Here is a 17,395-nt window from a genome sequence, read left to right as displayed (position 1 = left end):
TAACTGGCTCTGCTGAAAGAAACAGAACCAGAGAGGCTGGAGGGAGTTTGTGTGTGTTTGTGTGTGTGTGTGTGTGTGTGTGTGTGTCGGGCAGATGTGTATACTGGAGCCAGGAAAGAAAATGGCACACTGAGGGAGAAAATATTTGTTTTAACATGTATTAATGAATGTTTATGCAATACATTCTTACAAAAGATTCTGTTCTACTTTTGTTTCTTCAGGTACTATTATTTACCAGGGATTGGGTTTTTTTTTTTTTTTTTTTTTTGGATTTCAACTTTTTTCCTTTTTGTTACATGAAGGTCTTAGAAACTTTTAAATCATGCATGCATCATTTATTTTTCTGCTTTTCAAATACATTTTTCGAATGTAAATAATCCATCAAAAAAAAAAAAAAAAATCCATCATAAAAGTATAAAAAGGCATCATTTTGCATCATTTTTAAAACAATTCTGTAAACAAAACAGTGCATTTCCGAACTAGCGCATGACAGTGAAGAGCTTGAGATGAAATATGAGATGTGATGTGTGAAGAAAATCAATCAATAAATATTACAGAAGCCAAATTGTCAAAATATAAAAGTGTGAAAATATTATTCAATTGTGTGTATTTATAGGATAAATAAAATAGTAACTTAAAATTTTGCCTTAGTAAGACAACAAACTGAGTCAGCCTTTTTATTTTATTTCAATATGTTAAAATATCACTTCCATCACAGAATGCTGTTAAACATAATCTGTAACTTGATCATGAAAAAATATCCAAGAAAACTTTTACTTAGTCCTGTGATGCCTGCATATCCACTGTTGGACATTGTTAGTCAAATTAAACTAATAATAGTTTGAAAATGTATTTTAAGAGTGTAAAAGCGCCCAAGAAAAACCCTTGAGGTATGTGTGTGTAGTACTTGGAAAGAGGTTTCTTAGGGTTTCATTGTGTGGATTACAGTAGAGCTGTGTGCATCTGTTATGGAAAGGGAGCTCAGTATTTCTCTCAAAGACTATGTGTTCAGGTGCAAGTGTTTTTATGCGACAGTGAGAAAGAGACTGTATGAATGTGTGTTTTGGAAAGCCCAGGCTTCTTTCCTGGCCAGAGTGCCGCCCCCGTAGTGCCCCCCAGTGCCCGGACTCTGTCACTGAATCTGCCTCCTCTTTTTTCTTTCTTTCTCTCGGCTCAGTCTATGTTTATGCCGAATTCATGAGCACGATTTTTCCCTTGCTTTTTGCCTTGATTCACAAACCACAGCACTTCCAAAAAGCGCTGAATTCTTTGGCTTGGCTCATTTTTCAAAAACCACATTTAAACAACAAGCCGCCAGCACCACCCACTCATAAAAATCACTCAAGGGAGAAGGACCAAAAAATGGAAAGGGACAACCCAGCATTCACTAGTGCAGTGATGAAGATAGGTTTTGTCTGACTGAAACGTGTGCGTAAAAGAAACACGGAGCGAGATGCCAAAAAATCGGTCTTGTTTTCCAGTGCAAATATCTAAACATCTTTAAAACAAGATGAATGTTTTTGAGAAGCATAATCGCTTAATAAATCAGAATTTAGTGAGGTTTCTGGTTTCATTTTTGACAAACACCTTTGTGTTTGTGAGGGAAATCGAATGGAAGCAAAACAATTTAGACAAACAAGCTGTCACGTCTTCCTTTCACTCCTTCTCTTCCAGTTCCTCATCTTCTCCACTGGAGCCCACGTTGGGGCCTTGGGTCTGTGAGAGGCCGACTGTAGTCGTGCAGGGCTGAGAGACTGGCAGCACAAACAGAGAAGCTCTTTCTTGTGGAGTTTGGGTGATTTAAATCATATGGAATAGCCTGGAAACACCACAAACGTCTGGACACCTTTCAAAACGGAGCAGACAAGAGCGCTCTCTTTCTCCCTCCCTCTGTTTCTCTTCTCCTGCCTCAACCTAACTTTTTCCTAACCGCTTTATTATTTTCCTCCCTCCCCTTGGTTTCTTTTTTTGCTCTCTTTCTTTTCCTCCCTCCGTTTTTACATATCACCCCATCGTTTTCCCTCAGACTCCACCCTCCTCTCAAACAAACAAGCGCTCTTATGCACTGGCTGCTGGGTTGTTGTTAAACTGATGTGAGAAACTCGCAGATTGATGTTTGTGAGACGTTAGGGGTTCTTAAAGGATTAGTTCATCCGGAAATTAGCATTCTGTTATCATTTATTCATGCTCATGTCGTTCCGCACCTTCCTTTTTATTTTGAACAATGTACTAGTCACATTTTCCGTGCAATTTGAATGAATGGAACTGTAGCAAAAGTATGATTTGTGCAGTATATTTCAAATCTTCTGAAGCCGTATGATAGCTTTGTGTGAGGAACAGACAGATAATTTATTCTTTAAAAGCCTTGATATCTGCTTTATGTCCTTGATGAATTAATGAGGGAACTATGTGAACAAATCATTCTTCTGATTTGTTCTACTCAATGAATCGGCTGACCTGATTCACAAAATCAGTCTGAATGATTCATTCTTGAATTGGTCCGGTCCATTTAACCCACTGAGTCAGTGATCCAGTCGCACGTCTTTTTTTTTTTTCTTTTCATATTCACTTGAGGGGAAGATTATGAGTGAATAACAAAGAATGAAAGTAATTCGGCTTTGGAATGGCTTGAGAGTGAGTAAATTGTGTGGTTTGCACAGGAGCTTGGACTCACTGAACTGTTTTACTACTGTTTAGAATTCTTTGTGCAAATTATCATATGCTTAACTTATCATATATGTTTCCTCCTGAAGGTGCATCCTGTCGTACGAGTGAAAGCCGAGCCGTGACGTAGATCTGAGAAGTTTGCCAACATTGTCACACAGGCCGTTGAAGCGCACGACAGGCCCAACCAGCCTTTGGCAATCAACCGTCGCCATGGCAACCAATAGGGAACGGCAGGTGGGTCACATGACCGGCTTCCCACCTGCTGTCTACCCCTTTGCCTTCAATTCCATGCGGAGCCACTCCCCCTTCGACCTGCTGACCAATAGTAGCCTGTTTGGACGGTTTGGGGCGGACCTTCCCAAAGAGATGGCAGCGTTGTGTGAGTATTGAACCTGTTCTGCATTCGTTTATTAGCAGAATTAGCATTTAATTCTTACAAAATTAGATCTTGTTTTGGGGTGTTTTTTCAGCCACTTTCAGGTTTTTTTAATGTCTTGATTTATTATTATTTTTTTTTTTCGTTTTATGAAGATATTGGAAGGTTGAATTTTTATGCATTTTACCCTAACTTTAAAAATCCATCATAAAGATGTGAATTTTTACATAGTATAGTGTTTATCTTTTATTTTTAAATAATATATGTAAAACAGAATGCAACTTGCATTGAAAAACTTTTAAAATAGTGTGCTAAAATACCTGTAATCAGATTTATGGCTAATATTGCATCCAGTTCAATCAGACTATGTTTGTGGGATATGTGCAGTATGCATTGTTGGATGCTGAACATTTTGGTAAAAGTAGTAGGCCATGTAAAGTATACATAGTATGAGTAGTATGACATTTAAGAATATTGCTTGTTTTGCTGTGAATTTGTTGGAAGAGAAAGAAAACTCTGACTCTTTTACTATAATGTTCTTGAGTCTTTCAAGCGTTTGCTAGCTAGTCTTGTTCCCTGGAAAAAGGGCATTTCTTACAGGTGTTTGACCGCAGAGAGAGAGGAAAAGTCCAGCATTTTAGCTTTAGTGTCACAGGGGGCGCTGTTTGACATCTGACAGCAGAAGGAAAGTGTATGTGAGACAGGATAGAGAAACAACAGATGGCTGAGAGAGAGGAAAAGAGCCATTTAATAGACATTTTATTCTGCAGAAATACTTTTTGCCGGTTTAATATATCAAGTTTTTACATTTTATAGCATTCCAGAAAAATAGCGAGTTTCTCAAACCAGCTGTCACAGTTTTTCATCAAGAGAGATTCTCTTTTTTTTTTTATAGCTGAGGTGTATAGTACATTCACTGGCTCTTTAGATTCAGAATGTGTTGCAAGAATGCGAGCCGTCTGTGGATTTTTCTTGTTTAGACAGTAACTTGGGGGAAAACACAAGCCACAGACATCTGAAATCTCATCTCAAGTCCTGAGGGGAGAATCTGTGATGGGTTTGGATGGCAACAACAAAGCAGAAGACTATGCGTTCCCCCTCCTCAAAACACACACACACACACGCACAGATATACACTACTCGCCGTCTCCTGCTGTGCCGCTTTTACTCCTCTGCAAGTCTGAACAACACTCCAGCCTTTTAGATGTCAATCAGTACCCACCCCCCTACAGCTGCCCACCTAATCCAATAGGTATTTACAGAGAGAGGCAGAAAGAGAGAGTGAGGGAGGGGTGATGGAAGCACCTGGGGATGACGTCCTGGTGCGGTGGAATCCAAGAACACACCCTGCTGTGAAAACACACTGACAGATACACAATAAACAAGTCTCCTCTGTCTCCTGGTCTTGAAAATGAGAAACATATTTCGCCTTGCATATGCAGACGGCCTGAATACGAAATTGCCTTTGTGGAAAACATGAATGTTTGAAAATCTGGGAAATGATCGGAGGAGCTTGACGAGGCAGATGTTGATTAGCATTGTCAGCTGTGGCTTTAGCTTTAACGTCATTTTGAAGTCAACGTGAAATTAGAATTCATCTTATTTACATTTTTGTTTTGCTTCCAGTTTTTTTCCTCGTCGTTCTTAGTCAAAATGATAAAAAACATGCTCTTCCTCTGAAACTCTTTTCCTTTCCGCACGACCTATTGGAGAATGTTGACAAATCGCCAAATGGCTATTTAGGCATTGTTTTAGCAAATTCATGTTCAATCTGGCTCTATTATGATTTACAATACTGTTCCAAGGTTTGGGGTCAGAAAGCTTTTTTTTCCCCAAATATTTTGAAAAATGTATTCAACAAGGATGTATAAAATTAATTAAAGGCGACATTAAAGACATTTATAGAAACATTTTTATTTTAAACAAATGCTATTCTTTTTGAACTTTCTATTCATCAGATAATCCTGGAAAAAAAAAATGTAGCAGGGTTTTCAAAACAATATTAAGCAGCATCGTTTTCAATATAGATCATAATCAGAACTGTTTCTTGAGTAGCAAAGCAGCGTATTAGACTGATTTCTGAAGGATCATGTGACACTGAAGACTGAAATAATGATGCTGAAAATGTAGCTTTGCATCACAGGAATAAATTACATTTTAAAATATATTTAAATAGAAAACAGTTATTTTAAATGATAATAATATTTCACAGTATTACTGTTTTTAATGTATTTGTGATCAAATAAATGTAGCCTTGGTGAGCATAATACTCCAGATTTTTGAATGGCATTGTATAACATCCACTTTTCACGGTCCAATCACATCCCACCCTTTTGTTTTTTTAAATCCTCTTTCACATTGTAATCCATAAAATGAATTGTAAATGGTAATTCATGTTGACTTTTTTAAGTCAAATTTAGCTCATTTTTTAAACTGGAAACAATTTCTGCCTCGCTCTGGTTGTATGCATATCCAAAAGCACATCGGTCCCTAAGCAATGCCAGGAATTGGGTGAGAGTCGAGACCACAGAGGCCCTAATTTGCTTTTGGGGACGCCGTTTGACATTCTTTTTAGACAGGCATGTCACAAGTTGTTTTACTGAGCCATTCTCATCCCTGGCTCTGAGACGAGGGGAAACAAAGGCAGACGAGCAACCGGCCCGGTGCTGTTTTTGCTTTTTTGCGGGAGTTGGTTTAACAGGCCTCTTCATTGTTGTCAGAGCTGTCTGTCGGCTAGACTGCGAAAATTCCCATCTCATAAAGGCACAACATACCTAAGGCCCTGTCTTTAAGTGTGTCTGCTTTGTTAGTCCTGCATTCTTCCCTTGACTGGTGTGAATAATTTCTCAGAGAAGACAGTCATGCTTTGGCCTACTTCGGATAGGTGTGTTCAAGCAGATATGCTGACAGGTTCAATCACCTTCCAGAGATGTGCAGTTGGCACAGAGATCTTAAAAAGATCTTAAAAATGTTAATTTCACACACTGACAGCTGATAGCTGATCACTTTTTGCTTAAAAAAAAGCCACTTTTCACAATTTTCTAAAATTCTGTTGCATTGTTTGCAGTAACACAGTGATAAAGTGAGTGATGCATTTGACAGATGCTTTTATACGAAGTGACTTGCATTGCATTCAAGGTATAGGTTTTATCAAACTCGCCCATTCAGTGGGAATTGAACTCATGACCTTAGGATTGTTATTGCCATGCTCTTCTGTTTGAGCTACAGTAATGTAGATAAAATCAGAGACCTTTCCCGGGATCTGTCTCATATTCTTATACATATTCTAAAAGCAGATGAAAACAGGGACTCATTTCTTTACACCAGCAGTTCTCAACTGCTCTAATAGGGCTGTGGACTGCAGGGAAAAACAACGCTAAAGGCAAAAAATAAAAATGGCACACATAAAAAAATTGTGTGGCAGCATTATTATTTGCATTTTATTGTATTGCATTGCATCAGTTTTATATTAGTATCATTGAAATATTATTACAGTTTTTATTAATATTTTGAATTATTTTTTATTTTGATATTATTTGGTTAGGGTTAGACTTTGTGTGTGTGTGTGTGCGCGTGCGCGTGCGTGCACGTGTGTGCGTGTATTTATCAAGCCCCACACTATTTGATCCTTTTTTTATCCTGTTTTTATCCTGTTTCCTGAAATTAAGACCCACAGGTCTGTATTTTAAACTTATTCTTTTTTTTGTATAGGGTCCTTTCTTAAACAATAATAGGGCCCTATAAAATGTTCTTAATTTTTCTGGTAATCAGATGAAGGCATAAAACATTAATTTAATTTATCCTAATCAAATGAAAATTAAACCCTTTTATTTTTTGGCAAACAAAGTGCTGCACAACAGAGGTTTACTGTTAAAATTAAAAAGAAAACAAATGGGATTATTCCTTTAAAAATAAAGATTTATTAATATTTATTAGTAGTAGTAGCATTGAGTCTTAAGTAGCATTGCTCTTAACGTTAAACTAAAATTAAATTAAATTGTAAAATGCTAATGAAATGACTCTCAGAGCAGCAGTGCGTTAATATCATCATATAGTGAGACGGCAGAAGATGAAAACACCGCGAGCGTCGTCCGCGCTTATTATGTGTGTATTAAACAAAAGAGTGCGTCGCGCCATCCGCCATTCATTCATTCATTGCGGAAATCATGGCGCCTTATGCGTGATATTAAATGCTTCCACAGATTTATAGTATTACTATAGCATTTCACATCACGCGTATGGCTTTGTTCTTGGTTCTCATCAACATTATTTCCGCCATGATATGTGCTGAATGAATGACAGGCTTTCTGTTGTAACATCGCGCATCGGTAAATAAGGATGACATCTAGTGGAGAAGACTAATGATAAGAATCACATTAATCAGATCTTGTTTTAAATGTGTGCTGAAATAAATACCGGAAAAGATCGATTCACGGCTTTTGAGAATCGATATCGAATCGACGTTATTAAAAAAAAACGATTAATTGAAAAATCTATTTTTTTGCCCAGCCCTAATATATATATATATATATATATATATATATATATATATATATATGCATCTCAATCAATTAGAATGTCGTGAAAAAGTTCGATTCATTGCATGTAAAGTAAAACATTTCAAAAGTTTTTTTTGTTTTAATTTTGATGATTAGAGCTTACACCTCATGAAAGTATAAATTCCGTATATCAGTATAAATTCCGGGTATCTCTTGTTCTTTGAAACCACAATAATGGAGAAGACTGCTGTCTTGGCAATGATCCAGAAGACGAACATTGACGCCCTTCACAAAGAGGGTAAGTCACAGAGGGTCATTACTGAAAGGTGTGGCTGTTTACAGAGTGCTGTATCAAAGCATATTAAATGCAAAGTTGACTGGAAGCAATAATTTGGGTAGGAAAAGGTGCACAAGCAACAGGGATGACCGCAAGCTTGAGAATACTGTTAAGCAAAGCTGATTCAAACACTTGTGAGAGCTTCACAAGGAGTGAACTGAAGCTGGAGTCAGTGCATCAAGAGTCACCACGCTCCGACGTCTTCAGGAAAAGGGCTACCAAGCCACTTCTGAAGCAGAGACAATGTCAGAATTGTCTTACCTGGGCTGTGGAGAAAAATAACTGGACTGTTGCTCAGTGGTCCAAAATCCTCTTTTCAGATGAAAGTAAATTTTGCATTTCATTTGGAAATCAAGGTCCCAGAGTCTGGAGGAAGAGTGGAGAGGCACAGAATCCATGTTGCTTGAAGTCCAGTGTGAAGTTTCCACAGTTTGTGATGATTTGGGCTGCCATGTCATCTGCTGGTGTTGGTCCACTGTGTTTTCTCAAGTCTACAGTCAACGCAGCCATCTACCAGGAAATTTTAGAGCACTTCATGCTTCCTTCTGCTGACAAGCTTTATGGAGATGCTGATTTCATTTTCCAGCAGGACTTGGCACCTGCCCACACTGCCAAAGGTACCAAAAGCTGGTTCAATGACCATGGTGTTGGAGTGCTTGATTGGCCAGCAAACTCGCCTGACCTGAACCCCATAGAGAATCTATGGGGTATTGTAAAGAGGAAGATGAGAGACACCAGACCCAACAATGCAGATGAGCTGAAGGCCACTGTCAAAGAAACCTGGGCTTCCATACCACCTCAGCAGTGCCACAAACTGATCACCTCCATGCCACGCGAATTGAGGCAGTAATTAAAGCAAAAAGAGCCCCTACCAAGTATTGAGTACATACACAGTAAATGAACATACTTTCCAGAAGGCCAACAATTCACTAAAAATGTTTTTTTATTGGTCTTATGAAGTATTCTAATTTGTTGAGATAGTGAATTGGTGGGTTTTTGTTAAATGTGAGCCTAAATCATCACAATTAAAAGAACCAAAGACTTAAACTACTTCAGTCTGTGTGCATTGAATTTATTTGAGTTAAATTACTGAAATAAATGAACTTTTCCACGAAAAAAAACATTTTTTATTTATTTATATCTTATTTTATTTAAACTTTTTATGGTCTTAGCTTTAGTTGTTATTTTAGTTTTAGTTAACCATAATATTCCTGTATTGCATTGCAGAATATACCGTTTTTTTCCTTTTCAGTCTTTGTCGTGTTAATAATTATGTGTATTGCTGGGCCTGTGCAGTTGTTCAGGGTCAGGTATCCGGTTGGTGTCAGGTGAAACCAGTCTAATTACAAAGGGCTTCCTTAAGATTGATAAGTTGACTAGTCATTCAGAAGCACACTGACTTGTTGGTTTTAAAAATAGTTGGTGTTTTTTTCATCCCTACAACACTAACCATTCCTGGTCCAACATGGTAATTACCTCTTGCTGTTTTTTTTTTTTTTTTTTTTTTTTTAGCATGTAACACAGAGGTTTCTCTGTCCTACTCGAGGCTTTTGTGTGTAAAACGTCCATCTGTGGAGCTCCGCTGTTGCTTTGACACTGAGTATGTAAAGCAGCTGTGCACGTGGGGCCACCGGTCACTGCGTATGAGGCTCCGTGTGGGAGTCTTACGTGCCGGCGTGCAGAAGCCGTTATCAGTTGATCCCTGTCATTATCGGAGCTCTTCAAACAAACAGTTGGAAGCCCATTACCAGCACTTACCATGTGATAGCATCTCAACTGAGCCCTCAAACGCTCCTGAAACCTTTTACCAATCAGGGGAGGAGGCCTTACTCCAAGCCGCCAAGAGGGATGTTTTGAAAGGCTGCTTGGTCATTTCCTTTAACCAGACGGAGACCGTGTGGCTCTAATCTAATAGTCCTGCTAGGGCCATGCACGGTCCAGCTGTCTCTCTCGCGCTCTCACCGCACATATCAATGATATTAGTTCCCTTTTGGCTTGCGAGCTCGAGTTTTTATTGTTGTGACTGGGGCCAAGCTGTTGTGTGAAGGCATTTGTATTGTATAAAACAGAACAGAGTGCTTGTTCCAGCTTGTCATCGAGAGAAAGGCAAACATTTTGTTGTTCGCTGCCCCCACAGGAATGAATCAGTTCAGTCACACACTTTCACACAGTAAATGCATAAATATGTGCAGCCTACTTACTGCAGTCTAAAAGTGCTTTTGTGTAGGGTTATATAATTGAGACCATATCTGATGACGTATTTGCGTAATGCAAACGGATTTAAAAGCTCTGGGAGATGTTAGATTGAAACATCATATGACGAGTACTGATTTTAGGGCTGCACAATAAATCCAATAAATAATCAAGATAATGATTCTGACTGCAGTAATTAGTGATGTGATGATTGCAGCATTCCATGCTTTATTTTTTTTAATTTGTGACCTGATTTTGCAGAGTTTGAGCATTTTAAACAGTCACAGATGCTTTGAGCGCATGAATGCAGAGACATTTAAATTAATATATAAGCCTTTCAAGAAATGGTCTTGATTAACCTTTTTTTTTTTTTTTTTTTTAAATCTGATTAACAAATGAATGTTTCGTTTTTTATTTCTTTTTGTTTTATCAGAATTACTGATAAAATAATTATATTTAAACTTTATTTGGAGTACTACTTGTGGACAATGCACATTTCTTAATATTAAGCCTAAAATGTGTTTTAATATCATTATTGATGAGGATTGTGTGATCTTTGAATAATATCAGTCTTAAAAGCAAGATATTTAAAGTTTACCTGAAGTTTACATACAATGGTTACACTTTAGATATACTTCAGCTTATCTTTAGCCTGACTTCAGCACTACTTCCACATAATTAAAGTGCATTAAGCACAAAATTAGTTGTTCCAATTTAGTTCCAATTTAACTTTAATTATACCAGTTTACTAAAAGACAATTGCAGGGTATTTTTATTAAGTGCATAAATGTGTAAATGTATCTGTAGTATACTTAGCATGAAATAAATGTATTTCAAATACATTTTAGTATATTTATTTTTCACTAGAGATGTCATGGGAAATACATAACAATTATGATTTGTACAAAGTGATCAAACATAGAATAAAGGCTCACTGAAAGGGAAATATGTTTTTAAAAGAGTCTGTGTCATCAAAAGGCCAATGCACAAGCAGTACATTATATCTGATTATTTATTTACAGAAACATTTTCCCGTCAAAGTGTTGGCTTTCCTCCACAGCTGGCATGAGTTTGTGCGCAAGAGAGATCAAATAGAAATGAGAGCAATGCATGTGTCTGAACGCTTCTCCATTTCCTCAGAGATTCCACCATCTTTCATCTCTACCTCTGCTTTCCTGCCAGGTTCCTCTCCGTTCCGTCTCTCATCACCAGCACCACTTACTTCTGCTGTAAACAGTCAGAGTTTGAGACCTTCTGGTGGATGAATCGGTTATCTACGGATCTTAATATTCTTATTGTGCATTTTCCAATATGTTGTTTTTGTTGTTTGATGGTTTGACTTCTAAAGTCTGGAAGCAATTTGGCTGGAAGCAGATGAACTTGGCCAGTGATCAACATCAAATGCTATTCGAGAACACATTATACTTTCTTAATATGGCATACTTTCTGATTGAAACAAAATATTCAAAGTGGAAAAAATGTAGGCCAGGACTTGATTTTATCCAGTGGGAACTGATTGGATCATGAACAGTGGGCGTTTTGTACCAGAATGGAGCCAGAAGTGAATACAAGTTTGCAGTTGATTGTGTACAGTTCCTCCCCTACTTAAACACAACTGGCACACTCACTTTTGAGGAAGGTCAAGGTCACCCACAAGAGCATCTCAATGTATCCCAATGGTAACATTTCTTTTTCAGTCTTTATCGTTATTATTAACTGTAAAAATAATATTATTAATTAGTATTTTTGTCTTGTCTTCCAGATAAAATATCAAAAAATTTAAAAGGACTGTTTATATCTTAAGACAAAATACACTTAAATTAAAGATTTATTTTCTAAAAACAAGTCTTAACATTTTATAGAGTTTTTAAATGAATTTTGTCTTTTTTTTAACAGTTTTTTTATTATTACATTAACACTTATTTGCCATACAATTATTGTTTTAAATATTAAGTGGAAAAGCACTGGTGAACAAACAATTATCATGCTGATTTATTATCAGTGTTGAAACTTGCGCTGCTTAATATTTTTTTGGAACCTTTGATTCTTTGATGGAAAAAAAAAAGTTAAAAAATAATATATTATATTTAATATCACTTTTTATCCATTTAACACATCCTTGCTGAATAAAAGTATTAATTACTAGGAAAAAAAATACCGACCCCAAACTTTTGAGTAGTAGTGTATCTTGTAACACAAAATTTATATTTTGAATAAACACTGTTCTTTTTAACTTGTTAAATATCAAAGAATCATGAAAAAAGCATCACAGGTCCCAAAAAATATTAAGCAGCACAACTGTTTCCAACACTGATTTTAAATCAGCATATTAGAATGATTTCTAAAGGATCATGTGACACTGAAGACAGGAGTAATGATGCTGAAAATTCAGCTTTGCTTCGTAGTAATAAATTATGTTTTAAAGTATATTAAAATAGAAAACTGTTATTTATAATATTTCACAAAATTGCATTTCTTTTCCCTGTATTTTTAAACAAACAGATACAGCCTTGATGAACATAAGAAATTTATTTTAAAAACATCTTACTGATCCCAAACTTTTGAACGGCAGTGTAAATATGACGATTTACATTGATGCATTGTTCACAATTAGACCAGAACGTGCATTAAGGAAGTAAATAGGGTCAATTTTCATTTCATGTTTACGGTTACAGACACTGTTTACAGAGTGCTCCAGTGCTTTGCTGGCTGTCATTGATAGAGGATTGTTCTGCTTTTTATTCTCTAGTATGCTGTCTGTATTGCTGTAATCACATATGCAATGCTGGGCCCTTTGTGTATAAGGGAATTCATAAAGTCTTTGTTAATATTTTGGCCACAAGCGACTCCCACACTTGTCTGTTTTTCAGAGAGTTGGCGTAACTGCAGTCCGAGTGGGAGTCAGGAGTGGCCTCGCTCTGCCAGGTCATTAAGAGCTCAGTTTGGGAATTTTGCAAATTGTTCACAAATGGAATCTCAGCTCGACTGACTCTATCCCTAAAATCCGGTGGATTACTTCCCTCCCCTCTGCTACCTTCTGTACTCCTCCACTCCTATGTGGATTTCCTTCCTTGATCCCACCGTTCCAGGCAGACAGACTATAGCGGAGGTGAGAGACGGTGTGTCAGGATGAGGTAGAGCGTGTGAGCGAGCACTGGAAGGTAAAGAGTGCACTGGCATGTTAGCGAGATGACCGATGAAGATAAAGAGCATAGAGAGGGGGCGGAGCTTCACTGTTTGCAACAGGCAAGACTGGGCACGTGCAGTATGAGGATTCTGCCATGGCGACTGGGAATGGGAGGGGCTTCCTAGTGGAGGTCAAAAGGGGCGTGGCCTCAAAGTTAAGGGAAGGAGTGGGTAACTTTTTGCCAGTCAAGATCATAACTACAAAACATGTGTTTTCCAGTTTTGAATACCTCATGCCAAAAGTCATGAGAATACTAAAGAGAAGCAGAAATACTGGCATGCCGAGAGAGAGAATGAAATGGCGGGGGGTGAGAGAGAGACACAGGCACAGAGATAGAGCGAAGGCTTGTTTGAGAGATGGCCAAGTATGATAAGTTGGTGAAAAGTTTTACTGTTTCTTTTTTATGCAGTGCATAACACGAGGAGGCCGAGTGAGGACTAGAACAGCCTGTCTTCTAGCTCTGTTTTCCCCTCTGGTCTAGTCTTCAAGTGACACTTCCAGACTCTCGGGGAGATGTATTGTGTGTACGAGTAAGATGTCAGGATAAGATTACATGTCTCCTCAGAGCCAAACATGTGTACGATGTTGCTCGAGGTGGACGCCATGATGAATGTTTGAGCGATGGCGCTGGGATGGGAGTTTTGGAACTGATGCAGTGTTGGTGAAGATTCTTAACCTCAAGTGGCTTATGATTTGAAAGTAGTTACATTTCAAATTAATGCATAATTTTTTGAAGCCATTCATTTACATGAAACGTGAATAAACTGGTTTATTAGAAAGCGCATTTTCTAACTGTGTGATTAATCCTTGTGAATATTACCTCAGTTAGCTCAGCTATATATATATATATATATATATATATATATATATATATATATGTATATATATATATATATGTTAATGCTGCCAATCGATTAAAAATTATTTAAAAATTAATCATGATATTCACGATTAATCACAAATTTAAAATACTAGGATTTACCTGTAAATGTGTTGAAATAAAGAAATACATGACAAACTAGTTTAAGGAAACAGAACCTTTCACACTTCCGCCAGATATGAGACATAATCCTTATTATTCTTTTATCATTATTCTTTTGTTTTTATTCAGCCATTATCAGCCTTTAAACTGGCAATAAAACTTTTACCAAGCCACATCGCTTCAATCCCAGTATATATTTACCAAACTATTATCAAAAGTATTACTAAATAAATACAACAAAACATTTTCTTGCGACCTTACGTGAAGTATTATGACAAAATGCATCATGAAGAAGAATTAGACCTGTTCTGCAGCTGCATTAGAGCTAACATTAACATCATGCTACATAAGACAACTTATGAGATTAATAGTACACTTTTACTCAGAACTCACTTCAAACCACCATCGAGTGTTTGTAATAACTTCCTTTTGCGATCACATGTGGAATTTGGTCGTTTACTGTTGTTAAAATATTCTATTTATAGCCTTTTATATCGCTGCACAAATTAGCATTTCAGATGTACACATTCAACTCCAGAAAATCACATACAAATATCCTATCGGAATCGTGTATTTATTATCTTATATAATCTATAGTGGCTGTTGTCGTGTTTATTTCTGCTGTGTAAAAGCCTTAACATGTGCTCTGGCTGAAACTCACTTTGTTTGTGATTTGTTACAACCGCCTCTCAGTTCTTAAGTTGCCAGGGATACATTCCAAGTATAATACACATTAGTAAAAGGATCTATTTTAGGCAGCCGTGGTACATTATAAAAGTAGCCCAAAAAACCGCAACCCACGGCTCTGTAATTTTTCCCGCGACTGTATTTTAAAAATAGCCCACTTGTGCTGCTACCCTGGCAACACTGGTTCGCTGTACCCTCATCACACAATGATAGATAACCTTCCGCGCTGCGATGACGGCAAGAAGTTGGGGTCAAACCAACTTTTTTTTTTTTGTGGAACTTTTATTGATTTATTTATTTTATTTTTAACAAAATCCGGAAATATTAATGAATTAATTTATATATTATTTATTATTAATATGTTTTTTTTTGTTTTGTTTTTTTTTACAAATATTTTACAAAATAACAAATTTTATTTTGCCAATTTTGGAAGTAGTGTTTATTTTCATTAATTTATTACATTTTAAACAATATTCTGGACTATTGTGATTTATTTATTTTATTTTTAACAAAATCCGGAAATATTAATGAATTAATTTATATATTATTTATTATTATTATTATTATTATTATTATTATTATTAATACTGTTGTTTATTTATGAATTTTGAAGCTAATATCACATTACTGACAATGTAGTTATGTTAGTAACTTGGCTAATTTTACCTAATTGTTTCTCTGACCTTTTGTTAGCGGCTACAGTTACAGTTGCAATTCATATGTCGGGAATTCTGGAATGTGTCAATGTGTTTAAACATGCATATTTTTGGGTAAGATGTGCTGTTGAGTTTGAGCGTTGTAGACTGTTTAGTGTGTGCTGAAGGTGTGTGTTTTGTGACTCAAAATGTGTGTTTAAATGGTATGTGTATGTGTGTCAATATCTGAGTGTTCCCTGAGGGAGCTACAAGGACTAGTTGTGGTAATCTGAGGCGTGTGCATGCAGACGGAGCTGAAATGAAGTGGTGTTCTGTGTCTCTGTCATCACCGGCAATCTGTCTGGACATATCCACGCACACAGAAACACATGACTCTCTGTTGCTTACACTCTGCACAAACTTCCTGAGCTGTATAACATGGTGCACAGATCTAAAAACTATCAGAATAGGCAATGCATGCTCAATCAATCCTTCCTATAAACATTTCAAGCCCCAGGGGAAATTTTCTTGCTCAGAGGTTGCTCTTTCATAGCTCAGGAGACATAATGGAGTTTCATTTAAAAGGCAGTTCAGCCAAAAATCAATATTCTGTCATCATTTACTTATTCCAAACCTATTTGATTTCTTCTGTGAAACACAAATAAAGATACTTTAAATTTTAATATTGGTTTAAAAGACATTTAATATTCAGTAATATGACTGATTAGGCTGCACTGACACAAATAAAACATGAACTAAATTGAGCTAAGTATTCTATAGAGCTGCTTTATAGTTTAACTTAATTTGAGATTAAATTAAGTGGTGAGACCAGGTAGCAAATTTCACAAATAATTACAAAGAAATGGCAAATAACAGTAAATCAAATGTGAAATTTTGAAGACTGAAATAGTATTTTCTATATGGTGAAGCACATTCTAGTAATCTTTATTTACTACTTTGAAAAAAATTTTTTTACAGTGTGAGTTTGTTTCATAACTAATGTACGTTGCATCATTCACACTGTCAGTAAACTATACTGAATCAAAATAGAACTAAATTGTGCTGGAAAATTACGCTATTGTCTTTTTAATGTTTATTTAAAGCTGAAATTGTATTCCTTTCATAATTTAAGAAATGTGCTACATTAATGCTGTTATTTTCTTGTATTTTACTGGGAAGCTGCTTTGAAACAATCTGTATTTTATAAAATATTATATAAATAAATCTGACTTGGCTTGATTTGAAAGTCATTGGCATCCAAAACACATTTTTGACATTTTTTTATTTTTTATTTCCGAGTGAAGTCATACAGGTTTGAAATGACATCAGGGTGAGTAAATGATGACAGAATTAAAATTTTTGGATGAGCTATCCCTGTTCCAGATGTCTTACTTTAGAGATACAAAAGTTTTGAAAGGTTTTTTTTTTTTTTTCTCCGAATAAAAATCTGAGAAGTACGTGGCTTAGAAAAAATGGTCTTTATTTGCCATCCATTTAATCTCGTCGCTGTCTAGGAGAAGCAGTTGAGATATTAAAGAGATCTTCTTTGTGATTTTTTTTCATTCCTTTGAGGCCACACACAGGCAAACCAGTTCTGGCTAATATCTCTAATGTATTGTGTCTGCTATCTGGGGTCCACATCAGTGAGTCATGCGGCAGTTAAACCTGATTCTGAGGCTCGGCTCGGTGACTGGACGCCTGACATCGGCTCATCTGGTGCGGCTCGTCTGGCCTGGACAGCAGAGATGACAGGGAGCCAGCTAAGTGAGATGGATTTCCAGCAGTTCTGGGTCTGTTTGTCATCTGAGTTTTGTCACATGACAGGAAGGAGC

General features: G+C 36.7%; 1 protein-coding gene across 3 annotated transcripts in view; it reads left to right on the top strand.

The window, feature by feature from the left end:
* Positions 1-17,395, top strand: part of rarga (retinoic acid receptor gamma a) — a 77,314-nt gene that overhangs the window by 32,116 nt on the left and 27,803 nt on the right. For all 3 annotated transcript variants that reach the window (XM_058762651.1, XM_058762650.1, XM_058762652.1), the window contains exon 2: positions 2,754-3,046. In XM_058762651.1, the coding sequence (XP_058618634.1) occupies positions 2,878-3,046 (169 nt within the window). In that variant the 5' untranslated portion in view covers positions 2,754-2,877. The remainder of the gene's footprint in view (positions 1-2,753; positions 3,047-17,395) is intronic.

Source organism: Onychostoma macrolepis, chromosome 23, assembly GCF_012432095.1.
Source record: "Onychostoma macrolepis isolate SWU-2019 chromosome 23, ASM1243209v1, whole genome shotgun sequence".
Classification (NCBI taxonomy): Eukaryota; Metazoa; Chordata; class Actinopteri; order Cypriniformes; family Cyprinidae; genus Onychostoma; species Onychostoma macrolepis.
The sequence above is the reverse complement of the archived record's forward strand: the minus strand, read 5'-3'. Positions and strand labels throughout refer to the sequence as shown.